Source organism: Ambystoma mexicanum, chromosome 6q, assembly GCF_040938575.1.
Source record: "Ambystoma mexicanum isolate Mex_15411 chromosome 6q, UKY_AmexF1_1, whole genome shotgun sequence".
In the NCBI taxonomy this organism is placed as follows: Eukaryota; Metazoa; Chordata; class Amphibia; order Caudata; family Ambystomatidae; genus Ambystoma; species Ambystoma mexicanum.
Genome location: NC_090937.1, coordinates 251,103,694 through 251,127,148, shown reverse-complemented (window position 1 = coordinate 251,127,148; position 23,455 = coordinate 251,103,694). Strand labels below are relative to the sequence as shown.

Sequence of the window (23,455 nt, the reverse complement as noted above, 5' to 3'; positions counted from 1 at the left end):
CAGTCACTGTGCAACAATGGTAAGAAGACTTGATAACCTGCAGATGTTCCAACTTCACATACTGCTAGACAATAGACAATAAATGTACTCTTCTTTGCGCTAGTCACTTGTTGCAGCGCAAAGGCTGCATCTGGCGGCTAATAGTCCACTTAAAATATTTGCAAATTCAAAACAGAACTCAGTAACCATACAGTTTAAACAACAGTAAACCTATAAAGGAAACAGTTACATTGAATATATGGGAATGGCACTGATTCTAGTGGATGGCCAGCGTGTCTTGCATTGTCTAACTTTCTTTTTCCTCCCCTAGAACATACAAGCGGACCAAGATTGAACAATGACAAGCTGTATAAATTCAGCTACTCCACCGAAGTGCTCATTGATCGGCCTAGAGGATTGTCCGAGGACAGTGTGGGTCACAGGATAGCCTCTAATGTGGAGGTTAACCTGGTGTGGAGGAATCCCAGTAACGACGATGACCAGCTTCTGAGAATTCTGGTAGGATTTCACTCACATTTTGTGCTGTGCCTGTCAATGAAGATTTTGGTAATTACACTAGAGTGGTTGCTGGTAAATGTTACTTAGCCAATGAATGAACTCTCTCGCCATTCTGTGAGCTGGATAAAGGATTTATTTGGTGGGACTACGACCCATCAGAGGTACAACAGCATGAAGTAGAATCAGGCATAGACATCAAAAGCAATGGCATATTATGTGCTCTCACTTAGGTGATGGGTTTAATATCCCTTTTTTATTTGCACACAGGAGGAGCTAACATTTGAGAGACCACAATCGGGTGACCATGTTAAATGTCTTTAACCAGACAATTGTAGCTCAACTAAAATGTTGATGCAGATGCCACTTATGCCCCATAAGAAGCAACACAATAACATGACAGAGCCTTTGAAGTTGTAACACAAGTAAAAGTTATCTAAAAATGACATTAACCTACATGATAGTAATCGTATGGTTTATGCCAGAAGCTGTCTATGCCCCATCAATGTAAACACCATAGTTCCGGATAAGGGATGAATCTGGTCCTACATCTCATAGTTGTGGCATCTGAAAGCAGACACTAGTAAGAAGGGAGGTCTTTCAAATCTTGAATTGTGGTCCATAACGCCGGCTGAAGGGCTCAGTGCTGAAACTGGGTTCAATAGATCTGTCTGAGTGCATTGATTTGGCAGCATTTTCCGCTACATTTTTGGGAAGTATCAGGACACAATTCTGATTCATTTACTTGTTGCCGCCAGTTATAATTTGGGAATGGGACTAGCCGTATTTGAGCACTATGAAACAGTAAATTGATAAGACATTTTGCAGAGCGTGCTTGAAGTCCAAGCACTTTTGAGCACCATGAACCATCAAGTTGATGAATGACTTTGGACCTCTTGACCAACAAGAGCCCTGCGGAAACATGAATCTGAGTAGAGACTGGCAAACACAGCCTGATGGTTGAGAATGCAGAAGACAAGTGCAGGACATTGCGATGCATGCCTTTCCGGGGCATTTGCCCTTTTTGAAGTTGGCTGTTTGAAGAGGGGTTCCCACTTGGGTGGGTACCCTGTGGGGAGACCCAGCAGTAGCACTCCCATGCTGGGTTCATGCACCAAACTCTCTATGCCAGCAGGGTTCACTCTTCTCAACTACACTTAACAGCATGATTTCCTTGGCTTTTGCCTTTTTTCTTGCACGTGGAATTAGCAGCCTGTATTACTGCAAGGAGCAATGGCGGCCACTGTGATTGTATGCTTATCTGTGTGTGCCATCAGTGCCCCATGCATGCAGTGAATCCCTTAGCACTTCTGCTGTTTGTCCAAACGGATCAGAATCTTCCATCGAGTGGATGAGCTCCTAGTCATTGTCTTAACCACAAATAGGGCAGAAAGTCTAATAACGGGTGATTTGGCGTCATGAAAGTAACTATAAGTGCAAAACTAAAGATGAAAGACCAACAGCAAATTCTGCAAAACAGTCATAAGTGCAACAATGGTTCTAAGGACGAGAACTGTCCAGAAGGTTCTGACTTTAAAGCAGTGAAAAGAAATAGGGTGCGCTGTTGTTGGAAACATGGGCATCAGTGCAATACAACAACAGCGGTTAAAGTCACAGAAATAAAGGGCCTGTTAGCTAAGATGATTATTCACTCTCTGGGACAACAACTCTAGAAAGTTGCCTAAAACTTTCTAGAATGATTTATATTTATGTGTTTTAGTTTATATAGCAGGCACACAAAAGAGCCATAGGGCTATGTGAAGTAGTCAACATGAAGAAAAAACTAAGCAGCAAATTATCCAAATAAACAATAATAAACATAAAGGGTACAAATGTACAAATGCAGAAATGGGAAGGGTGTCAAGACACAGAGAATTCATTCAGCGACACAATTACAAAGTGCACCAAGGGGTGAATATGAGAACAATCCCTGATGCTACTTGTATAAGCGTTGCAGTCCTGGAGCTTTTCAGGAAACGTTTAACTGGTATCAGTCAACTTAGCTCAGGGACAGTCTCTGGATTTTTGGCTAATTGCAGGGGACGTGGGTAGCAAAGGTAGAAAATACATATTTGCATAAGTCGAAGGTTGTCTAATGGTTAGTCGTCGAGGGGTTCCTTTGTTAGGTCAAAGCTGTCAGTAGATGGAGAACATAGGAACATACCTAGAAGAACTCATCCATGATCTAAATGGAGAGTGAGAAGTGGGAAGAAAGAGGAGTGGAAACAGACAGCCAGGTCAGGAACATTAGATTAAGGGTATGAACGTCGATAAGAAGATGCAGGGGAGGTTGGCCCTGAGATACACAGGGCTGTGCAGACGGTATTAGCATAATTGTTCGACAAACATTTGACCTTTTTGATTTGACCTAATTCTTTTGATGGTTTTTTCGGTCAAATTAAATAAGTATATGGGGAGAGGGAAGGGAATAGGTTATCGTGGGGGAAGAGGAGGGCGGGTGCATGGGGTCTCCCCCCACATTTTGGACCAAAATAATAACCCAAAAAAATAGGTAAAATTGGAAAAGGTCAAATATTTTCAACCAAGTAGACCTAAACCCTGAAGACAATGGGTGCAGAAGTAAACGAAGTAGAGGGTCAATCAAGATCTAAGTAAGAAAGTTGGGGCTTTGCCAAGGCCTTAAAAGGAGTGCCACCAAGCTAAAGGGCAGAGATATAGAGCTATAGCCCCCTCAGCCCCGCCGCCCCCTGCAACGTCAACTTAACGACATATGTGTACTGTTTCCTGTTTTATGCTTTTGTTAACATGTTTGGAGCTAGCACGGGCATAGGAAGGCCAGAGAAGAGACTCCTCTGGTCTCCTCGATGCCTTTGCTTGACAAATTGGTCCCATTTGGAAGTGACTGCCAAATAAATTAAATCTGTAGCTATATATATTCCACAGTTCGTGCTTCAGTTTAACATTTAAATCTAAGTAATTGTTTTACAATTGGACTACATGTTTTGTGTGTTCAATTCAACAAGCACTTTTGTATGCACTGTATAACGTTTGAGGCAGGGAGTAATGTAAGGTAATGCACAGTTGTGTTGTATAGTGCACTGCTGTCATTTTGTGAATTCATTGCGCAATGTAAGGAAAGCGGAAGCGTTGGGGTATTCGTGTGATTGAGATGAAGGCAGGTGCCAAACCTGAGGTGTTGAGTGGTGGAGTGGTTTCATGTGACCTGTAGCGGTGACTCTTGGGTAAATGTTGTACCCAGAGGGGCAGCACATGATCTTTTATGCGACAGCTCTGCAAGACCAGGTTAGGCGCCGGCTTTTGGGAGTGTGCGATAGACTAGATCCAAAGATATTAACTTTGGCATAGTTCCATCAGGGTTAATGTGGTCTTGGTAGGCACACAGCTGCCTTATGTGAGGTGCTCTGAGTGTGTGGTGTAAGTGGGTATGAGATGACAAAGAGAATTGTTTAGTTGAGGAAGGAGAGGGAATTCGGTATGGATGAGGACCTGTGTTATAGAGTTTGACACTGGACTGAACCAGTCTGTTGTTGGCTCAAAGCAGGTCTTTTTGTTGTTCTGCTGTTCCCTATCAGGATGCATGGTTCTTACAATTCGGAGTTCCATTTTAAGGCAATAGAAGGCGATTCTGAGCTGACGGAGTCCAGTCTCCCGAGTTTGTTTATTGAGCTGATGTGTGTAGGTGTATGGCATACGCTAGTGAGCATATCCTGAAAGGGTCCTGTCTTGGTTTCAACCTGGTTAGCAAGACTATTGTTTGTGTTGTTGATTGCGGCAGAGCTGCTGGGTCCAGGTCTGTGATGCTAATCTATATTGTAAAATGTCTGAAGCCATTCAGTTTGTGCTGCATGTCACGTTTGTCGGATTGTTTCTGGTGGGCATTTGCGTCGGAGTCTGCCGTGGCTGCTGTCTGAGATTGGTTTCGGATGCTTCTATTTGTTCCACTCCTTAAGGGAGATATACTAGTATGTCAGTTGCGATCTTGTGAATAGCCATGATTCCAGGGATTTTGTGAGGACTAGATGGCCTTCCCCTGTGCGTGGAAGCCTCAGAAATGAGTTCCGGTGCTTGGTACACAGAAGTGACATTTCCGGTGAAACCTGGTACTACTACTAAGGCTGCATTAGTGGAGCAAGTCATTCCGGTTGGCTTGAAGTGGATGAATTAACTCTTGTTGGGGAAGGAGCTCTGGGCAGCTAATAGTGTTTTATTTACTGAGATAGATCTGTGCAGGAAGGCCAGACTTGCCATTATATCATGCATGGTTTAGAGTTGGAAAAAGGAACTTCTTATGATAGCTTTTACCTTGAGTTTGTGTTTGAGGTCAGTATCCATGAAGAGTCTGTGATTTGTGATTTTGCATCTGGCAGAAGGCAGGTTTCCATTTCTTCATGCCAGGGAATTGTCAGATCTTCATTTCAGGTTTATTTGGGTTACGTTTTAGTTATTTTTATATCTGTGAGTTGTCGGGCACGAACCAGTTTTCAATATCCGGTTTACTTGAGGTTTAATTGTCTGCCCGTTTATGTATGGTTAAGGGATCCTACGCATAGGTGAAGCATGTAAGACCTGAGTTGGGAATGAGTTGTAAAGGGGGGTTGTCGTCATGTAAACATTCAAAAGAAATGGTGGAAGACTGGATTCTTGGGCTACGCCAAAGCAACATGACCTGAAATGGGCAAGATCTGAGGTCTCTGTCCTGTCTTTGAGGAAATAATTAATTCAGCATAATGTAGTTCCTTTCAATCAAAGGTCCCTAACTCATTTAATCTAGGATGATGACAGCACCTTGTGTGTTTTTGACAGAGTTATTTCTTGAGTGTCCCAAATGGAGGAGAGTGTAGATTCTCATCATCGGCCGGAATCAGTGTTGATAGATGAATTCCTCTCGTATTTTAGTGGTGAAGGCTGACTTAAAGATGGGGCAGTAGTTTGCCAAGTTGTTGAAGTCAACGTTTTACTTTTTGAGTAGAAGCTTCATTTAAGTGGTTTGGAAGGCTCGAGGGATGACACCTGGTTCTATGGATGAATTAAGAAGGGATTAAAACATAGGGGCAGATCTGGGCTGTTGGTTTATAACGTGCACATGCTGGGGGCATGGGTCTTTAGATGATCAAGCTGGGTTGCTGGTGTTGATTGTGGCTGTGAATGATTGCACTGGAAGGGCTGGAAGGCTCCTACAACTGGTATTTGTGGTTTCCTTGGTGGTGCTTCCAATGCTAGGTTTAGTGTTGTTGGACCTTTCCAATGTAAGTGACAGTTTTGAACATTTCCTTCTATCTGTGTTATGCAGGCTCTTAAGTGCTGTGTGCAGTCAGCCATGTTGCTCTTATCACTTATACTCTGTCGAGATGGATTTCTCATGTGTCCGTTGGTGAGTAGTTTTCTGTACAGGTTTGCTTCAGCCTTCTGTTTTCGTTCTTGTGCTTGTTGAGTCTGTGGTGAACCACTTAGTGAATTGCTCCTTTTTTAAGCATTTGGAGGGCTTCTTTGGCGACAGTATGTTAAGAGGTTTTGATATTTATGACTGATGGTTGTGTCATTTTTGTATCTGGTGCTTCTAGCTGGTTGTATGGAGAGGGGTGCAGTTTTAAGTCTTCTAGTTTCCCCAGAAACATGATCGATGTTGAAGGAGCGTTGATGCTTTCTATTAGTGGTGCAGTACCAGAAAGAACAAAAACGGTAGCAGGAGCCCCTCTCTAGAAAGAACATGGCATGATAACCTCTTTTGTGGATTTTTCCCACTTTGAGAGTCCGCAGCCAACGCTTTTAGCTCACAATACCTTTCACAAAGGAGGAATATCCATTCGCATATCAGTCTTTGTCCCACCCACAAGGACAGTCCAGCACCGAAATGCCAGGCAAACCTCCTTTGAACAAGAGTACCAACAGCAACCCCAGGCGCGTGTTTCGGCCTTGTTGGTACCAGGCACGTGTTTTGGCCTTGTTGGTACCAGAAAGCAATACTAGATGCTTTTACATCACTTCACTCCATAGTCTTGAGTTAGGATACCTCCCAGCACTCAGGCTGACAAAGCAAAGATACTTTACGGACTCTTTACAAGCTAGGATTCCCAGTTAACCACATCACTTAAAGGTCATAGCAATGGCAGGAAGGTACTTTACAAATATCACATAACATACAGCACACACGATCTCCTCATGCAAAACCCATGGTTTCACTTTTTTTTCATTACAAAAGCATAATGGGGTGTGTAAGAGTCCCGAAGAACAGATTTCCTTTGAAAATGTGATCAGCCTCAGAGGATACCTTGCCAATCCCTATCAGAACACATGATTGAAAATAAGTCTCACGATTCTAAGAAATGAGAGTTCTGAAACAGTTTAATTATCTTCACTAATCTTTCACAGTCTCACTGCCATGTAAACCTTTTCAATTACATGAAATAGGGCACTAGTCAGAGTGAACACTTTGCTGAGTGTGTATGTGTTACTGCATGTATGTAAATCAGGAGCACACCCTTTCAAAATGTGTTCGAAAGTTGTTAAAGCAAAGTGTGGGCTTTTGGATTCATGTAAAGATGCACAGTGCTTTAGCTGTCTGTTTCCACCCTCTGGAGCAGTCATCCAATCAGGTTTTAACCTGATCCTCACATGACAGTGCCAAACAGACCCTGATTGGATGAATACTTAAGTCGCCCCATTCATAGCATTACCTCTGCACCCTTCTTTATTCTTAAAAAGTAGGTGCATGTTTAAACTAAATAATCGGGGTTGGCCAAATTGGCTGTTTCCTGCAGATTTGATATACAGAAACCCATGCAGTGTTGGATGAATTTGACGTGTGCAGGTTGCACATGTTTTGGGATATTTTTTAGGTACATTTTCTTTGCAGCCATTTGAAACCCAGATGTACCCTACTTTCTTTTTCTGTGGAAGTGGGGAAAGAGTAATGGCATGCGGTGGAAGTGTAGCCAGAAAATTGGCCAGTAAACATGTCAGGCAACATCAAAGCTTCCAGGGCCGAGCTCGTGTAGGTTTACTTCATGGGAGCATAACCTCACGACAGAGCCATTTTAGCAACGGTGTAAAAATAAAATGTTCTGGAATGTTCCTTTTTCTCTGCCGGTGCTTCTTAGCAGAGAGGTGTTCACAGTGGTGTGTGTGGAGGGGAATGTATGCATCCATACATATGCTGATGAAGTTGGAACGTGCCCTTTTACACAAAGTGGGAATAAGCTGTTGTAAATATGCAGACACTTCTCACCTTAAAGGCTTGCTCTACTATGGAGTATTGTGCATATGCTCACATTTTTCCATGTTGGATGGAATGGCTCATTCAGTCCTGTTTTTGCTTTGCTTTCTGGGACTTGTAGTGCTTTGTTTATAATTCTACCAGGATGCAAACAGAGAAGCAGCAATGAATGGACTACTCACACTTGATATGAGGCACCATGAGAGCTGTGCACGTCTCATTCTCGTGTGATTCCTTCAGAAATAAAATGGAGCTACCGTCTTTCATAAATTAAATATGCTACATTTTCATTTTAGGTTCGGAGAAAAGACTAACTTCATACCCATTTCATTAGTGCCCCATGACAGTCTGGCCAGATTCGTTGGGTAAAATATCACTCCAGAGGTAATTACGACAACTACCAGAGTTATTTAAAAATAAATCTGGACAATTACTGAACTATCTATGGGACAGTAGAAATGGTAGTTGTATTTCTGGGAAATCAATGCAGTAGTCCAGAAACGCCACTTGTGGCCATTGTTTTTTTCCTATCCTACTGTTCAATGCATAAAAAGGTAATTGTTGACCCTTTTATACATAAAATGTGAAAGGTGGCAAACGGGTTGGCATAAGACACCTTCTTCCATTGCCCCTAGGACACACTTTATTGGTTATTATATTGAAGCAAAGCACTTTTTACATCCCTTCTGTAGAGTAAGATCACTTTAAAACAGTGCTTCACAGAGGGAATGCAGGCATATATTGCGTGCAGAGGCATCTTGGAAGTGCTTTACAGTTTGAATGCTGGCATACATCGTGGTGCAGCATCATGCACATTTTACAGTGGGAAAGCTGGCATATGCCATTGAAGCTTAGGTCCTGCTTGCAAATGTGCCCTAGAGGCCTTTTGTAAAGATGGAAGCATACACATTGCTGGCCCCACAGTCTGGCAGGAACTCCTTCCACACATTAGATAATGCTATTCAATCCTTCCCTATCTCTTCCAAAACCTCTAGTTAAGTCTTCTTGCCTGCTTTCAGAGAGGATTCATTTTGCGAGTTGTGCATTACAAGTTATGAAACATAACATGACATGGTTTGTTTGTTTGTTTGTTTGTTTATTTATTTATTATGCGCACCGGACCCTGGGGTAGCAGGGCGCAAGAGAACAAGGAAGTTTACAGCTTGGTTACATACATTACAAGTTACAGGTTACAGAGCATGTGGAGTGGCCATTACTTGACTTTACAAGGTAAAACAAGTGCAGACAATCAATCAAATCCAAGGCGAGCGAGCAATATAGCAGGTCGGTAGAGAACGAGCAATATAGCAGGTCATAGCGTGTCAGGTGAAATGTGAAGTACATGTAGAAGTGCAAGGGTAGAGAGTCATTTAAATCTCATTCTCAGTAAGCCATTTTATGGAGTTCTTTCTGAAGTTGTTGAACGTTTGGTTATCTCTGAGTGCATGAGGTAGGGCGTTCCATAATTGCGCTGCCTTGACTGGGAAGCTGGATCCTCCAATAGTGGCTAGTTTAAATCTGGGTACTAGTAGGCAGTTAGGGCTGACTGTCCTTGTAAGTCTAGTGGGTTTTTTTCTGTTGAAGCGTTCTGAGAGGTAGCGGGGGGCTTTGTTGTTTAAACATTTGTGGATAAGGGAGGCAGATTTGAGGTTGATTTTTTCTTGGGTGGATAACCATTTGTGTTTACGTCTTATTTCTGAGATATGTACTCTTCTAGGGATACTTAGTGCCGCTCTAAGTGCATTGTTTTGGAGCACTTGGATTCTATTGATGATTTGTTTGGTTGTCCCTATGTAAAGGGCGTTACAATAGTCTAATTTTGATAAGATGAGGGCTCTAGCTAGGATAAGACAGCTGTCATCTGATAGGAATTGTTTCCCAGCTCGTATTAGTTTGCATGTATAAGCCGTGGATGAGGCCAATGCGTTCACCTGTTTGGTAAAAGATAGTGTCGCATCAAGGTAAAAACCTAGGGTTTTTACTTCTCTAGCGACTTTGATGGTGTTACCATCGATGATGAAGGCTGAGTAGTTTTGGTTGAGTTTGGAAATGCGGGCTGCCGTACCTCTGTTTTGTCATCGTTCAAGCATAGGCCATGGTTGGCCATCCAGGCTTGAACGATGCTGTAGACTCTGTTCACCAAAGCCAGATCTTCAACGTAATCCCCAGTAAGTGGTAGGAGAATCTGGGTATCGTCTGCGTAGTTAGTATAGGTGATACCCAGATTATCAAGATCGTCGAAGAGTGGCTTAGTGAAGATATTATAGAGTGTCGGCGAGACACAGGATCCTTGGGTGAATATCATTAGGTGAATGGTGGTTGTGAAGAAAGTCTCATACCCAATAAACACTGTCTGGGAATAGCCAACTGGTTAGCCAGGATTGCATTGCAATGACCAATAATGACATTAGCACACAGTGTATAAAGTTAAAAACACACATACTTTTTTAATTTACATTATTTGTTTTTAGTTTATAAAAAAAACTTTTACAAAAACTTTTTAAATCCTCTCTTTCATAAAATCAACACATTAGTTCATAGGATCTTAATTACAAGTACAAACATATCTCAATGCTAACACATTTTCGTAAGTCAATGAAACATTTCTTGCATTTCCACATTCACTTCTAGTTGCATGAATTTCCCATAGTATCAATTATGACATGAAGATCATAAACTTTTTCCCCTTTGACTCGTTCTTTTCTATTTTACATATATTTTTTTTAAATGCAAGCACTCTTAGGCGCAATGACATTCATTCTCCTTGTAACATTCTGGACCACAGTACGTCTCTCAATAGCCAGGCTTTATAAACAAATTCATCAAAGTAACTTAATCTTTCTGCTAGCAATTCAGGGCATTCTATCATTAGATGGAAAAGTGATTCCACCTTTTCCTCATTAACACAAAATCTACACAATCCCTTTTGCATATCGCTTTTTGATCTTAAACAAATGATTTAAAAACACACATACTACGGGCCTTATTCTGGTATAGCCCCAGTAACTTGAGTGAAGGATCCTAACAAATATCCCACATGCTTGTGCTTCGTCTTCATCACCTGGATTATGATCCGTCTCCATCCATGGTGAGATGGATCACTGAGTCACGGCACACTGTGGTGAAAGACATAGGGACCTGGGACTCACCAAGATTTCCATGCTTTTCACAGCAGTATTTGGTGTCCCTTAAGTGACCTGAAATAGCCGCTGATCACTGTGCTGTTGCTTTCAACTGACTGTGCTTTCTTTTTCCAGTAGTAGAAAAATAAGTACAGTCCACTGAAATCAAGCCGGTACTTGTGGACAAGAATGCTGATCTTGCATACTGGTATGAGGAGTTCTCTGGTGGTGTGGGAATCTCGATCTATAGGCGACTCCTCTGACACTCATCAGAAGCCGGCATCTATGGAAAACAGTTTTCTGCACTTTTTCCCACTTTCGCCCCATTCAGAAGGAGGCTGTATGTGCTCATAGAGTTGTGAACCATGCAAGGATGAGAAAGAGGGAGTAATATGAAGATTTGCCTGTGAAAGAGGATCTGCACAAAGTGGCACTTTTCTTTCAAGAAAAAAACAAGGAAGTGAGGGGGTGGGAGGAACCTGGGAGCCCCTCTGCTGGACATTAGTCCTGGTTGCGAGAGACTTACCCAGATTCTTTAGCTCACTATCTTTCACAGAGGAGAAATATCCAAAACAAATTAGTCTTTGTCCTGCCCTGGGGCAGTCCAGCACCGAAATGCGAGGCAATTCTCCTCTGAACAAGGGTACCAATGGCAACCCCAGACACGTCTTTGGGTCTGGTTGGACATCGTCAGTAGGGTGGATCTGCGCCTCTCTAAGAATAGTGAGCAAGGGGTACACGTCAGGATTCCCCTAGTAACTTAAGGTGAGACCCAAAGTTACTTAAATTATGCAAAAAAACAAGAGGGGTCCTGAGAGTCCCTCTACCGGACTTTAGTCCCGGTTATGAGAACCTTACCCAGATTCTTTAGCTCACTATCTTTCACAGAGGAGAAATATCCAAAACATATAAGTCTTTGTCCTGCCCTGGGGCGTCCAGCACCGAAATGCGAGGCAATTCTCCTCTGAACAAGGGTACCAATGGCAACCCCAGACATGTGCTTCAGTCTGGTTGGACCTCGTCAGTAGGGTGGAGCTGCGCCTCTCTAAGAATAGTGAGCAAGGGGTACACGTCTGGATTTCCCTAGAAAGTTAGGGTGAAACCCAAAGTTACTTAATTGATGCAAAAAACAAGGGGGGGGGGTCTAGAGAGTACCTCTGCCAGACATTAGTCCCGGTTACGAGAGCCTTACCTAGATTCTTTAGCTCACTATCTTTCACAGAGGAGAAATATCCAAAACATATAATTCTTTGTCCTGCCCTGGGGCAGTCCAGCACCGAAATGCGAGGCAATTCTCCTCTGAACAAGGGTACCAATGGCAACCCCAGACACGTCTTTGGGTCTGGTTGGACATCGTCAGTAGGGTGGATCTGCGCCTCTCTAAGAATAGTGAGCAAGGGGTACACGTCAGGATTCCCCTAGTAACTTAAGGTGAGACCCAAAGTTACTTAAATTATGCAAAAAAACAAGAGGGGTCCTGAGAGTCCCTCTACCGGACTTTAGTCCCGGTTATGAGAACCTTACCCAGATTCTTTAGCTCACTATCTTTCACAGAGGAGAAATATCCAAAACATATAAGTCTTTGTCCTGCCCTGGGGCGTCCAGCACCGAAATGCGAGGCAATTCTCCTCTGAACAAGGGTACCAATGGCAACCCCAGACATGTGCTTCAGTCTGGTTGGACCTCGTCAGTAGGGTGGAGCTGCGCCTCTCTAAGAATAGTGAGCAAGGGGTACACGTCTGGATTTCCCTAGAAAGTTAGGGTGAAACCCAAAGTTACTTAATTGATGCAAAAAACAAGGGGGGGGGGGTCTAGAGAGTACCTCTGCCAGACATTAGTCCCGGTTACGAGAGCCTTACCTAGATTCTTTAGCTCACTATCTTTCACAGAGGAGAAATATCCAAAACATATAATTCTTTGTCCTGCCCTGGGGCAGTCCAGCACCAAAATGCTAGGCAATTCTCCTCTGAACAAGAGTACCAACAGCAACCCCAGACATGTGTTTCAGTCAGGTTGGACCTCAACAGTAGGGTGGAGCTGTGCCTCTCTAAGACTAGTGAGCAAGGGGTCCACGTCTGGATTCCCCTAGTAACTTAGGGTGAGACCCAAAGTTACTTACATTATGCAAAACTCAAGGGGGTTCTGGGAGTCCCTCTGCCGGACATTAGTCCCAGTTACGAGAGACTTACCAGATTCTTTAGCTCACTATCTTTCACAGAGGAGAAATATCCAAAACATATCAGTCTTTGTCCTGCCTTGGGGCAGTCCAGCACTGAAATGCTAGGCAATTCTCCTCTGAACAAGACTACCAACAGCAACCCCAGACACGTGCTTCGGTCTGGTTGTACCTCATCAGTAGGGTGGAGCTGTGCCTGTGTAAGAATATTAAGCAAGGGATCCATGTCTGGATTCCCCTAGTAAGTTAGGGTGAGACACAAAGTTACTTCAATTAGGCAAAAATGAAGGGGGGTCCTGGGAGTCCCTATGCTGGACATTAGTCCTGGTTGTGATAGCCTTACCCAGATTCTTTAGCACACTATCTTTCACAGAGGAGAAATATCCAAAACATATCAGTCTTTGTCCTGCCCTGGAGCAGTCCAGCACTGAAATGATAGGCAATTCTCCTCTGAACAAGAGTACCAACAGCAACCCCAGACATGTGTTTCAGTCAGGTTGGACCTCAACAGTAGGGTGGAGCTGTGCCTCTCTAAGACTAGTGAGCAAGGGGTCCACGTCTGGATTCCCCTAGTAACTTAGGGTGAAACCCAAAGTTACTTAAATTATGCAAAACTCAAGGGGGGTTCTGGGAGTCCCTCTGCCGGACATTAGTCCCAGTTACGAGAGACTTACCAGATTCTTTAGCTCACTATCTTTCACAGAGGAGAAATATCCAAAACATATTAGTCTTTTTCCTGCCCCGGGGCAGTCCAGCACCGAAATGCTAGGCAATTCTCCTCTGAACAAGAGTACCAACAGAAACCCCAGACACGTGTTTTAAAGACAGGAGCAAGGCTGGAGTAAGAAGATAAGTAGGGGATCAAGAGCTGTGGAATGTGGCACAGAAAATTGGAAAGGGCTTGAACACTGAGTAACCTGAAAAGAGCATGTGTGGGTTAAAGTAAGAAAAAAAAAGAAAAAGTGTCTAAGGGGATCTGCCCAGCATGACCCAATTTTTGAGGAAGGGAACACAAAATAAAATAACCACCATGTTAGAAGAGAATACAGATATCCAAGGAAACAATATGAGGCTGTTTGCTCACTGGCACAATGTGTCAGAAAGAAGGTGAAGTGAAAGCCAAATGGGTTTGAGATGTGGGCTAAATGTGTGGGAGAGAAAAGCAGATGAGTTGATGGAGAATTAGAGTGTTATGTTATGTTATTGTGGCTTTAACCGCCGCGGCGGGGGGCTGACATGGCCGGTAACAGCCTGCCTGCCCTCGCCAAGGTAGGCCCGAGCAAAACGAGGGCTTCAGTGAAGGCTGTGGGCCCTTACCAGCGATGTCAGACCCCTGCCAGGGCAGGGGGTGAAAGCCATTTGCACCCTGGGATTTCACCGGGATGCAAATGGTTTTCTTTTTTTTTTTTTCACTGTCTGGAGATGAGCTCAGCACGGAGTGCGCGAGCCTATCTGCCGATGGAAAAAAAGAAGGTAAAAAAGTGGCCAACGCCATTAAAATGGAAAAGAGACTAGGTCCCTTTTCGGATGACGGCGGCCATAAGAATCATGTTAAAAAATGGCCACTGTCATCCAAAAAGGGACTCAGTCCCTTTTCTATTTTATGCCCCGGGTGCAGGTGGTGATTGTACAATTGTGCACGTGAAAGACAGATTGTGATGGGTAAATCTGTCTTTCCCCGGTGCAAACGTGATTTATACCTTGCACCGCTGCCATTTTCATGATCTCCAGGTGCTCTGTCGGATCAGAAAAGGAAGGAGGGTTGAGAAGGCTTGTCTAGTGTTATTAAGTGGGAAAAGTGCAAGAGAGTTTTGCTATGTTAGTGGTTGCTTCAGTTGGGAAAACCGTGTCACTGTGTGCTTGTTTGTTTTGAGTTGTTAGACGTTATGTGGTGTTTGGTGCATGAGTGTGTATGGGGTGATTTGTGTTTCATTGGTTTAGTTTGCTGTTAGGTGTTGTGGAGTGTGTGTAGTTTGTTGTGGCTTCAGAGAAAAAAAATGGTAGGAGGTAGTGGAAGGTGAAAGTCAGAGCTTAATAGAGAGACAGGGCACCGAGGACGCAAACACAAGCAACTGTGAGCTCACAAAGTGCTCTGTGCTTTTTTCAACAACAACAAATGTTTTGCTTTTCATTGTGAAGGGGAAAAGGGCTTGGAGGAGGTAGAGATGTAAAGTGGGGATGGAAGTCGATGAGAGAATAATCTACAAATTGAAAAACATGTCAGAATACTTAGAATGCAGTCAATGCCACCATTTCCTGCTGGAATTCTGTGCATTTTTATTGGCTGAGAGACAGTAAATAATGAAAACGTTGTGCTTATAGCCATAGATACCATTTCACCCCTTTGACTTGTTTATTTCCACTGTGCACTGAATAATTCCCACAACCTTAAATCTCAAACTACAGTGTTTAATTGCATGACTCATACACCCATCGGAATAAATGAAATATGCATTTGAAAATATGGATTGTATTTTGGATATTAACAAGCCGGAGGCGACGTTGACGGGGCTCCCAGGGAATCAAGTAGTTTGAAATATGTGCCTTACCACAAGACATTGGCCGGCAAACTCACGACAGGCGGGACTCTGCCACCTTCACCCCCGGAATTCGGCCTCCCTTCCCTTGGGTCACTGCCTGCACTTCCACTCACCACATCTCAGCTCCTCCATTACACTTAGTGTTCCCTTCCTCTACTTCCCACCGCGCTTCATATCTCCTGTACCTGCATTTGCAGCTCGCAGAACTCCTTCTGCTATCTTCAATGGCCATGGAAAGGTAGAAGGGACTATGGATAGTACCCTTCTCCTTTTTCCCTGGTGGCCATTTTATTGCAGTTGTTTACCTTGTAAAATGGCTGCAGCTCGATTTTACAGCATCAAAAAGGCTATTGGTATCGCAGACATAATGGCTAAGATCCCCCTTACAGCAATCATTTTTCATTAATGTTCTTAAATGATGGGTATTTCAGAACTTTTGAATTTTCTTGAGATTGTGATGTAACCGTTTAACTGCCCTTAGGATGCACATACAGGCCTAAATCCAAATTCTTCCATGTTAGCCTTCTTATGTATATACACATCCTAAAACTGGGATTTTGGGGGTTTGATGTTACCTGTTACCGCAGTGTCACAGGGGGTAACATTTTGGCATCCAGGGCCCTGTCTGGCCCTGTCGGGGTCGGCAATCAAAGGGTTGAGATAGGCTAGGGCACAGTATTACAGATATGACAACCAACACTCTTGTTCGCCGCAGGGAAACCTATGTATGAACACGTTAAACTACTAAGTGTGGCTGAAAGAATGTCTAATATATTTATATATTTTTTCACTTTTTCTTGCAGATGAAAGATGTTCAATTTGAAAATGTGAATGAACGTCCAGAGGGGAAAAACATCTTTATGGGAACCACCGCAACAGATATCATGGGGAAAGATGACCTCACAGCTTTGCAGAGACCAATATTTTTGCACTGGAATCATGGAAAAGTAAGATGTTAATACATTGGCTTCAAGGATTGAATCAGCAAATACAGAAACAGTGACATCACTGTGCGTACCAACTCGCCCAACAACTCAAACACACACATGAAACAAGAGCGACATGGTTGCTTTTTAGGGTTGTTGCGTGAGTTACATTGACAGGAGGAGTATGTGCGCATTAAGGGTGGTGGTTTTAGTAGTACACATTACCTGGAGTTTTCTCACCCTGGAGCTGGAGCTTCCATACAAGGAAATCCTCTGCACCCCCCCTGTGGGAGGTGTCAATTAACTACTAGACTCAGAGATCAAGGAACTTTTTACTGAGTAGCTGGGACAGCATTGCATGATCTGCGTTCATTTATGACCTTGAAATCACTCTGATACCATTGGGAACTGATGCATTTTCTTATTGATTTTCAGATTTGTGTTCTTTGCTTGCAAGTAACCCGAGGCCCTGTAGACAGAAAAATACATTGCACCAAGGAGTTATTTTACTCCCCCCCGAATCCACTGGAACAACCTGCAATGCCCCAGCACAGTGGATATGGCTGTTCTGACAAAGGGATCTAGGTTTGCCCAAACACTACATGAAGATATCAAACTGTTGATAACGGCCACGCAACTCCTTTCTCATAAATAGAATTGCTGACAGCCATCTAGTATTAGTGAGTGCACAGAAGCATAGGTGTCAACCCTGACCGGTTTAAACGAGTTGCGTCCCGGCATACATTGAAATGGCCCTTTTTGGCCCAATGATACAATTTCCCAACCTCTCCCTCCCTTATCCTTACAGTTCTGCGGTCCTTGTTGTCTGGGGAAGAGGGGGCTGTCAGATTGCCTGGAATACAGACCCCTCATGACACATATTCGCCATCAAAGCTTCCTTCTGGTATCAAAGTGACCCCTTTTTTGGGCTTTAAGTGGGCTGGGGCTGGCCAGGGCCAAGCCCCGGCAGTCTCCAAAAAGGGCTTACGAGCCGGGACCCACCCCCGAATAATCCCAGCAACGCCGACACCTCAGGCAGCCTGTATAGTCGAAGTGCTGCACGGTTACATGGGCTGCCTGCAGGTGTCAGAACTTCGGATTAGAAAAAAAGAAAAGGCATTGCTCCCTAATAGATCCCCCACTCGATTTATCATCCCACTTAAAGCACTGACCCTTTCATTCGATCTGTTTCGTGTATTGCTCTCTACTATCCAACGCTACTCAGACATTTATGGGAAATTGGTGTAGTGACGCCCGCTGTGCCTCCGCGCTGCGCTCCCGCGTGAGGCTGTGATGCGACGCAGAGCATGGAGCATGAGCAGGAGGTGCGACAGAAGAAGAGAATAGAGCGTGGAGCGGTTGCATCTCTGAACTCTCCCGCGGCTCCACTTATTCAAATTAATATATATATATATATATAGAAGCAACAAGCAAGGAAGGCTAATCTTTATTACCTACACAGTAATTTCCACAATGGGCCATGGGGGCAAGTTCATCTTGAGTGATTCTTTAATGTAAAAAGTTCTACATTTTTCTAGAAGTGCTAATGTTTGGCTAGGCACTTTCGTGGGCTACCTGCATTTTGCTTTTGTTTCAAACCTTTTCACTGACTTTTACTATTATGAACGAAAAAGAAAAAGAAAAGTTCCATACATTCCAGAGTTTGATCTATATGAGTTTATAGGCACATCTCTGCCATGCGCAGGAGGGATTTCATTAATTTCTGAAAGAAAATATAAACTAAACACATGAGAATGTACAAAGTTTTGTGCATATTTGACAAAAGAAACATTTAGGGCGCGATTCATGGAATATTTGCCCGGTTCAAAGTGACTTTGCAATGCCGACACAAACCCTGATTCATGGAACTGTGCAAAGTGTATATTTGCTGTGCAAAGTTCGGGCAAAGTCAGCTCGTAGTCATTTTTGCAGTTCAAAATGACTTTGCACAGTTCACTGGGCCTCATTACAAGTTTGCCGGTCCGGTAACAATGGTGCCGGTAAGCTACCGTCACGGTTGTTCCTGGACCCGTAAACTACGAGGTGTTTGAGCGGGTGCCTCTCCGCCCACCAGGTTAGATCTTTCGGGCGGAATGGCACCCGCTCACAGACCTTGATGGATGCACCGGCACCATTATTAGCGGTGCCGGTGCATCCGTCCTCCACATTCCCATTGAGTCCTATGGGACTCAAATGGGAATGGGGAGTAATATTTTCCGGTGCCCGGCAATGGGTAATTACGGGGACCACTGGGGCTGTAATGCCCCGGTAGGTCCCCATTGCCAGGCGCCATAAATAAATGACTCTGGCTGCAGCCGTGCCAGTATTTACCGGCACGGCTACCGCCGGACCCATAATGAGGCCCAATGAATCGGGGTTTGTGTCTGCAGTCACTTTTCAGCAGGGCAAAGTCACTTTGAACCGGGTAAATATTCCATGAATCGCGCCCTTACCTTTTTGTGGCAGAACACATTTTGTTCAAAGCAAAACTACAAGTTCCAGAATGCAGATGAGCAACCAGTATAGGATGTGCTACTAGCTGGATCTCAAGTCATGTACGCAGCATCCTTTTAACTCTGCTCTGTACAATGTCATGTAAACACTAGAGGCAGCTCAGGTTTTCCAATCAATAGAACATGTGAGCAGCCCATCCTGCACAGATTTAATTTTTTCTTTGTGTTCTGGTGGCTGCAGTTTTATTTGTAAAGTGTCATAGGGTGTTGCTAGGTCTGGAAAAGATCCGGGGCTACACTATTGTCTGGACTGTCGGGACTCAGGGCTAGCTAGCCTTTTGGTTGTTGCCCCTGAGCTTCTATCCAGGGCTACAACCAAAATATCCGGGGCTATAGCCCCCTCACCAACCCCCTAGCAACGCCTCTTCCACATAGGCATAAAGTACAATAGTGCAATGCCATCTAATGGACTTTTATGGCTAGCTTGTAGGTTTTACCCAAATTGACCTTTTAGAATTGACCTTTTGCACAATTGACCTAATTATAGTGGTCCTAATTGACCTTCTGCACAATTGACCTTTATATTATTTTAGTTATTTTATATATGTATTGGGTTGGTTTTGGATTATAAATAATAGAAGGGGATTGGGTGGGGAGTTGCAGGGGGTTTTGGATTGGGTGGGGGGATGTCCTAATTGACATTCTAAATTAGGTCAATTCTCCCGAGGTCAATTCTCCCGAGGTCATTTGCGAAAACGTCAATTAGTATACAGCCTAGCTCGTACACCGCCTAAGTGACTTCAGAGTGCTAGGCTTCTGCATGTGAGACCTGGGAGGCTAGCTTTGTGGTGCTTCCTGGAGACAGAATGACCAGAGATGTAGAGGCAGGCGGTGTGTTGGGACTCTTGGCTTTATCAATATTGACTCGTCCTGGGCTTGGTCAGGGCTTGCTATGTAAAGTGCATGCATGCATGAACACTGAGACTCTGCAGCCTCCAACCACAGAACGCAAGCCAGCCACGTTGCACTGCATTGATTTTAGTGTAAATTGGAGCATGCACTTAGAGCATTCTAAAAAGGGTCACACATTGTCCAGAAAGCCCACACAAAATGGTTGATAGCTCTTTGTGGTATTGGCCAAATGGTCCACTACGCCAGTCCTACTCTGTTTCATTCAGAAGAACATTATCAGTGTTATTGGACCTCAGCTATGCACTGTATCAAATACCTTCCCAATAGGCTAATATTCCGCTAATAGTGTCCGGTCAGTAGCCTAGAGCTGCTCTAGCAATACCGTGTTTTTACAGGGCCACCACTGTCTGATCTTCCTCCAGAAGAAAATCCCCAGTGCTGCGGGACTTACGCACTACATTGTAGTAGTGCTTGTCACTGCTGTAAGACTGCAGCAGTGTGACCTTACTTCAATGGTAGGTGCTTCCTACAGCAGTGCCCTGTGCCTATAATAGCATAATAGACAGCAGTTTGAGTGCTCTCTAGAAGCAAAAGGCCAGTGCCTCAGGACACCAACATCGCCCCGTTAGTGCTGCAGGTCTCTAGCTGTGCCGTCTTATCCCACTGCCAGCACCGCATGATAGTACCTGTCAAAGCCTCCTCTAGCAGTGCTCTGCCAATGCTATAGAACTCCACAGGCCCCACCAATGTGTGCTTCCTCCAGGTGTGTCTCGACAGTGCTAAAGGACTCTAGATGTGTTGATTTCCTACAGCAGGAGGCCTTGTGTGCACACTAGCATTACGTTGTCCGGGTTACAGGTTCACGTAGCTTGAGCTTTCTCTAGCAGTGCCACATCAGCAGTGCAAACATCCCCAGAAGTATATCTAGAGCCCCCTGCCATAGGGCTCTAGCAGTTTGAGCATCACCACACAGGCCAGGTCAGTGAAAACTGACTAACAGTTTGAGTTTATTCTAGCGTCGTGTGTGTGTGTGTGTGTGTGTGTCTAAACAAACGTTTTCTTTGCACTCTGAAAGCGGCTACAGTGCTGACTCTGTTTTGCTTGGTGCTAAGTTTTGAGTGAACCTGATTAAGCAGTTCCTGTAATCTCAATGTATGAGCCAATTTGGAATATGTGAATGCGCTCCGTATCCTCAAACAACTCCCATGACTATAGTCTGGTGAATTCACCCACACCTGTTGGTGGCTCTGGGTCACCAGGCCCCAGCCCAACGCATCCATGCGCTTGGGCAGACCAGAGGGGGGCACCCTCCTGCATCCGGATCACCGGATGTCATGTTGCCAGTCCAGCGGCCTCCTGGGCTCCGGCGCAACGGCGCCTCAGGTCCATCAGCCCCGGTCCTGGGGGCTCCCAGGCCGGGGCAACACAATCGCCGTGCTCACACGGCAGTACACCTCATTGCAGATGGTGTTGCCAAGCAGGGACACCATCTTCAGGCCGGGCCACATGGCGCAAGTACACTCAGGAGTCAGGATGGCATCGACTGATGAGCCGGAAGCGGCTCGTATCTTTTATTGAGTTGGTCACGTGGCTACTGCCACGTGACCCATTACAATATCCTGGGAGCTACCATGCTCCCAGGAGGGGTGCCATGCAACACTCCTCCTTTTTCAGAACAACAAAACAAAACCCCAAAGGCCCCAACATAATCACACACTAATACTACTGTAACCACTCTACTAGTTTGTCACACCCTTTATTAACCTGGGTGAGTGGTTCTACTATCACAAATTCACAGATGAGAGCTACTGGCACAACATTACGTTCCCCACCGACCCGTCATTTTAAGCACCTCCATGTCTACAGGCTCCGGATCCTCATGGGGATGTCAGCGACAATGTTGTTCTTCCGCCATCGTGGAGTTGCAGGAGGCCAGCTTAAGTCCTCACCATTGTTTCATTCGGACAGCCACACCAGAGTCACACAAAGAGAAAACCGGCAAAGCCGCACCTGGGGAGGACCAGGGGCCACATCGGCCAAGTCCATAGTCTGGAGACGCCTGTGATGAACTCCTGGCACCTTGGCGGCAGGCATCTTCTTCCACTTCGCCTCCCTCGTAGGGCAGGTGTCAGGGCATCACTGGTGGCAGGGTGCCTGTGCCGCAGGACTGGGAAGGCGCACCAACCCCTACAAGAGCTGCCACCCATCCCTTTTCTTTTAGGGGCTGGTCCCTGGAGTCTTCGTAGAGATAGGATGATCATTATGCCCCTTTTTTGGTTGCTTGGGCTGTATCTCCCCCCCTCTGTCCACATCTTATAATGATTTTTTTTTCTGCGGGCCCAGTTGGAGTTGGACCTGCAACCGATGGGGGCACCTCAGCTGCGGCTTGCGGGTGGGGAACGGCAGCTCACCTCTTCATTTCTCTTGGTTCCCCATGGAGCTCTGCAGGCCTCCTCACTGCCGGGCCCGGGGATCACTTCAGGAAGGTGGTGGTGCCGACATCGAGCTCACACACACATTCTTTGTTTCATCTGCGGGCCCAGTTGGAGTTGGGCCCGCCTCCCATGGGGGGCCGCCTCTTCTGTTTGGCGGCCCCTGTACTTCCCAAAGGTACATTTCTTTTTTTTTTCTCTCTCCTTACTGCGCTGAACCGGAGCGATTATCCTTGGGGAAAAATGGGTGGGGGAGCTCAGTACCCCGCGTAGATGCCGCATGCATGGCTGCTCCCGTGGGGGAGGGGCCGCTCCACTCTGTTGCGGCTGGGGACCACCGAGTATCTTATTGCGGCTCCGCCCGCCAGTACTTCTTGGGGGGCTTCCTCCCCTTCGCGGGGACGACCCACCTCATCTCTGTGGCAACGGAGGGTGGCCATCTCTCTCCTTCACAGCAAACACCACCTTTGTTGGTTCTCCTCCCCACTAGGGGGGAAAGAGGCAGCAGCTGCTGCAGCAGGCGCCGCTCCTCCCTCCATCGTGGCCGACCCCGCAGGGCCATCTCGCTCTCCGCGGGAGAAAAAAAGGGGGGGAGGGGCAGCTGCTCCTCCTCCTGCAGCTGTAGCCACGGCATCTCCCCTTCCTCCGGCAGCGCAGCGCAGCTGCTCCACATATTCTTGGAGGCCGCACCTCCCTTCCCCATTGCGGGCTACGACCCACGTTCTTCTTGTTGCGGCGGGGCCGCACCTTCCTCCTCACGACGGTGGGGAAGTGGCAGCCCCCCCTCTCTATCGTTGCATTGGCCGCCTGCATCTTCCTCTGGGGGGAAAAGAGGGGGAGCAGCAGCGCACGCGGCTGGTGCCGCTCATTGTCTTGTTGGGGCGGGGGCGTCCTCCCCTTCGCGGGCGACGACCCGCGATTCCTTTACTCCAGTAGAGGCCGCATCTTCCTCCACTCGGCAGGGGAGGGGCAGGCAGTTCTTCTCCTGCCATCTGGACCAAGCAGGGGCCCTACGTACACGCCACCTCCATTTTCGTGCGGCCGACACCGCACACCATCCTGGGGGCACCAGGCGGCCCGTGTTAAGGCACATGGGCCCCTGGGCCACCCCCAGCACCTCCACACGTCCAGCAGCCCGCATATGCACACCGGTCCAGACACCCTTCGTCGCCATGCAATTGGGCGGACCAGAGGGGGCACCTTC

The 23,455-nt window shown here is 45.7% G+C and overlaps 1 protein-coding gene across 2 annotated transcripts in view; it reads left to right on the top strand.

The window, feature by feature from the left end:
• MTTP (microsomal triglyceride transfer protein) overlaps positions 1-23,455 on the top strand; it is a 627,046-nt gene that overhangs the window by 314,836 nt on the left and 288,755 nt on the right. For both annotated transcript variants that reach the window (XM_069630721.1, XM_069630722.1), the window contains 2 exons: positions 311-498; positions 16,332-16,475. In XM_069630721.1, the coding sequence (XP_069486822.1) occupies positions 311-498; positions 16,332-16,475 (332 nt within the window). The remainder of the gene's footprint in view (positions 1-310; positions 499-16,331; positions 16,476-23,455) is intronic.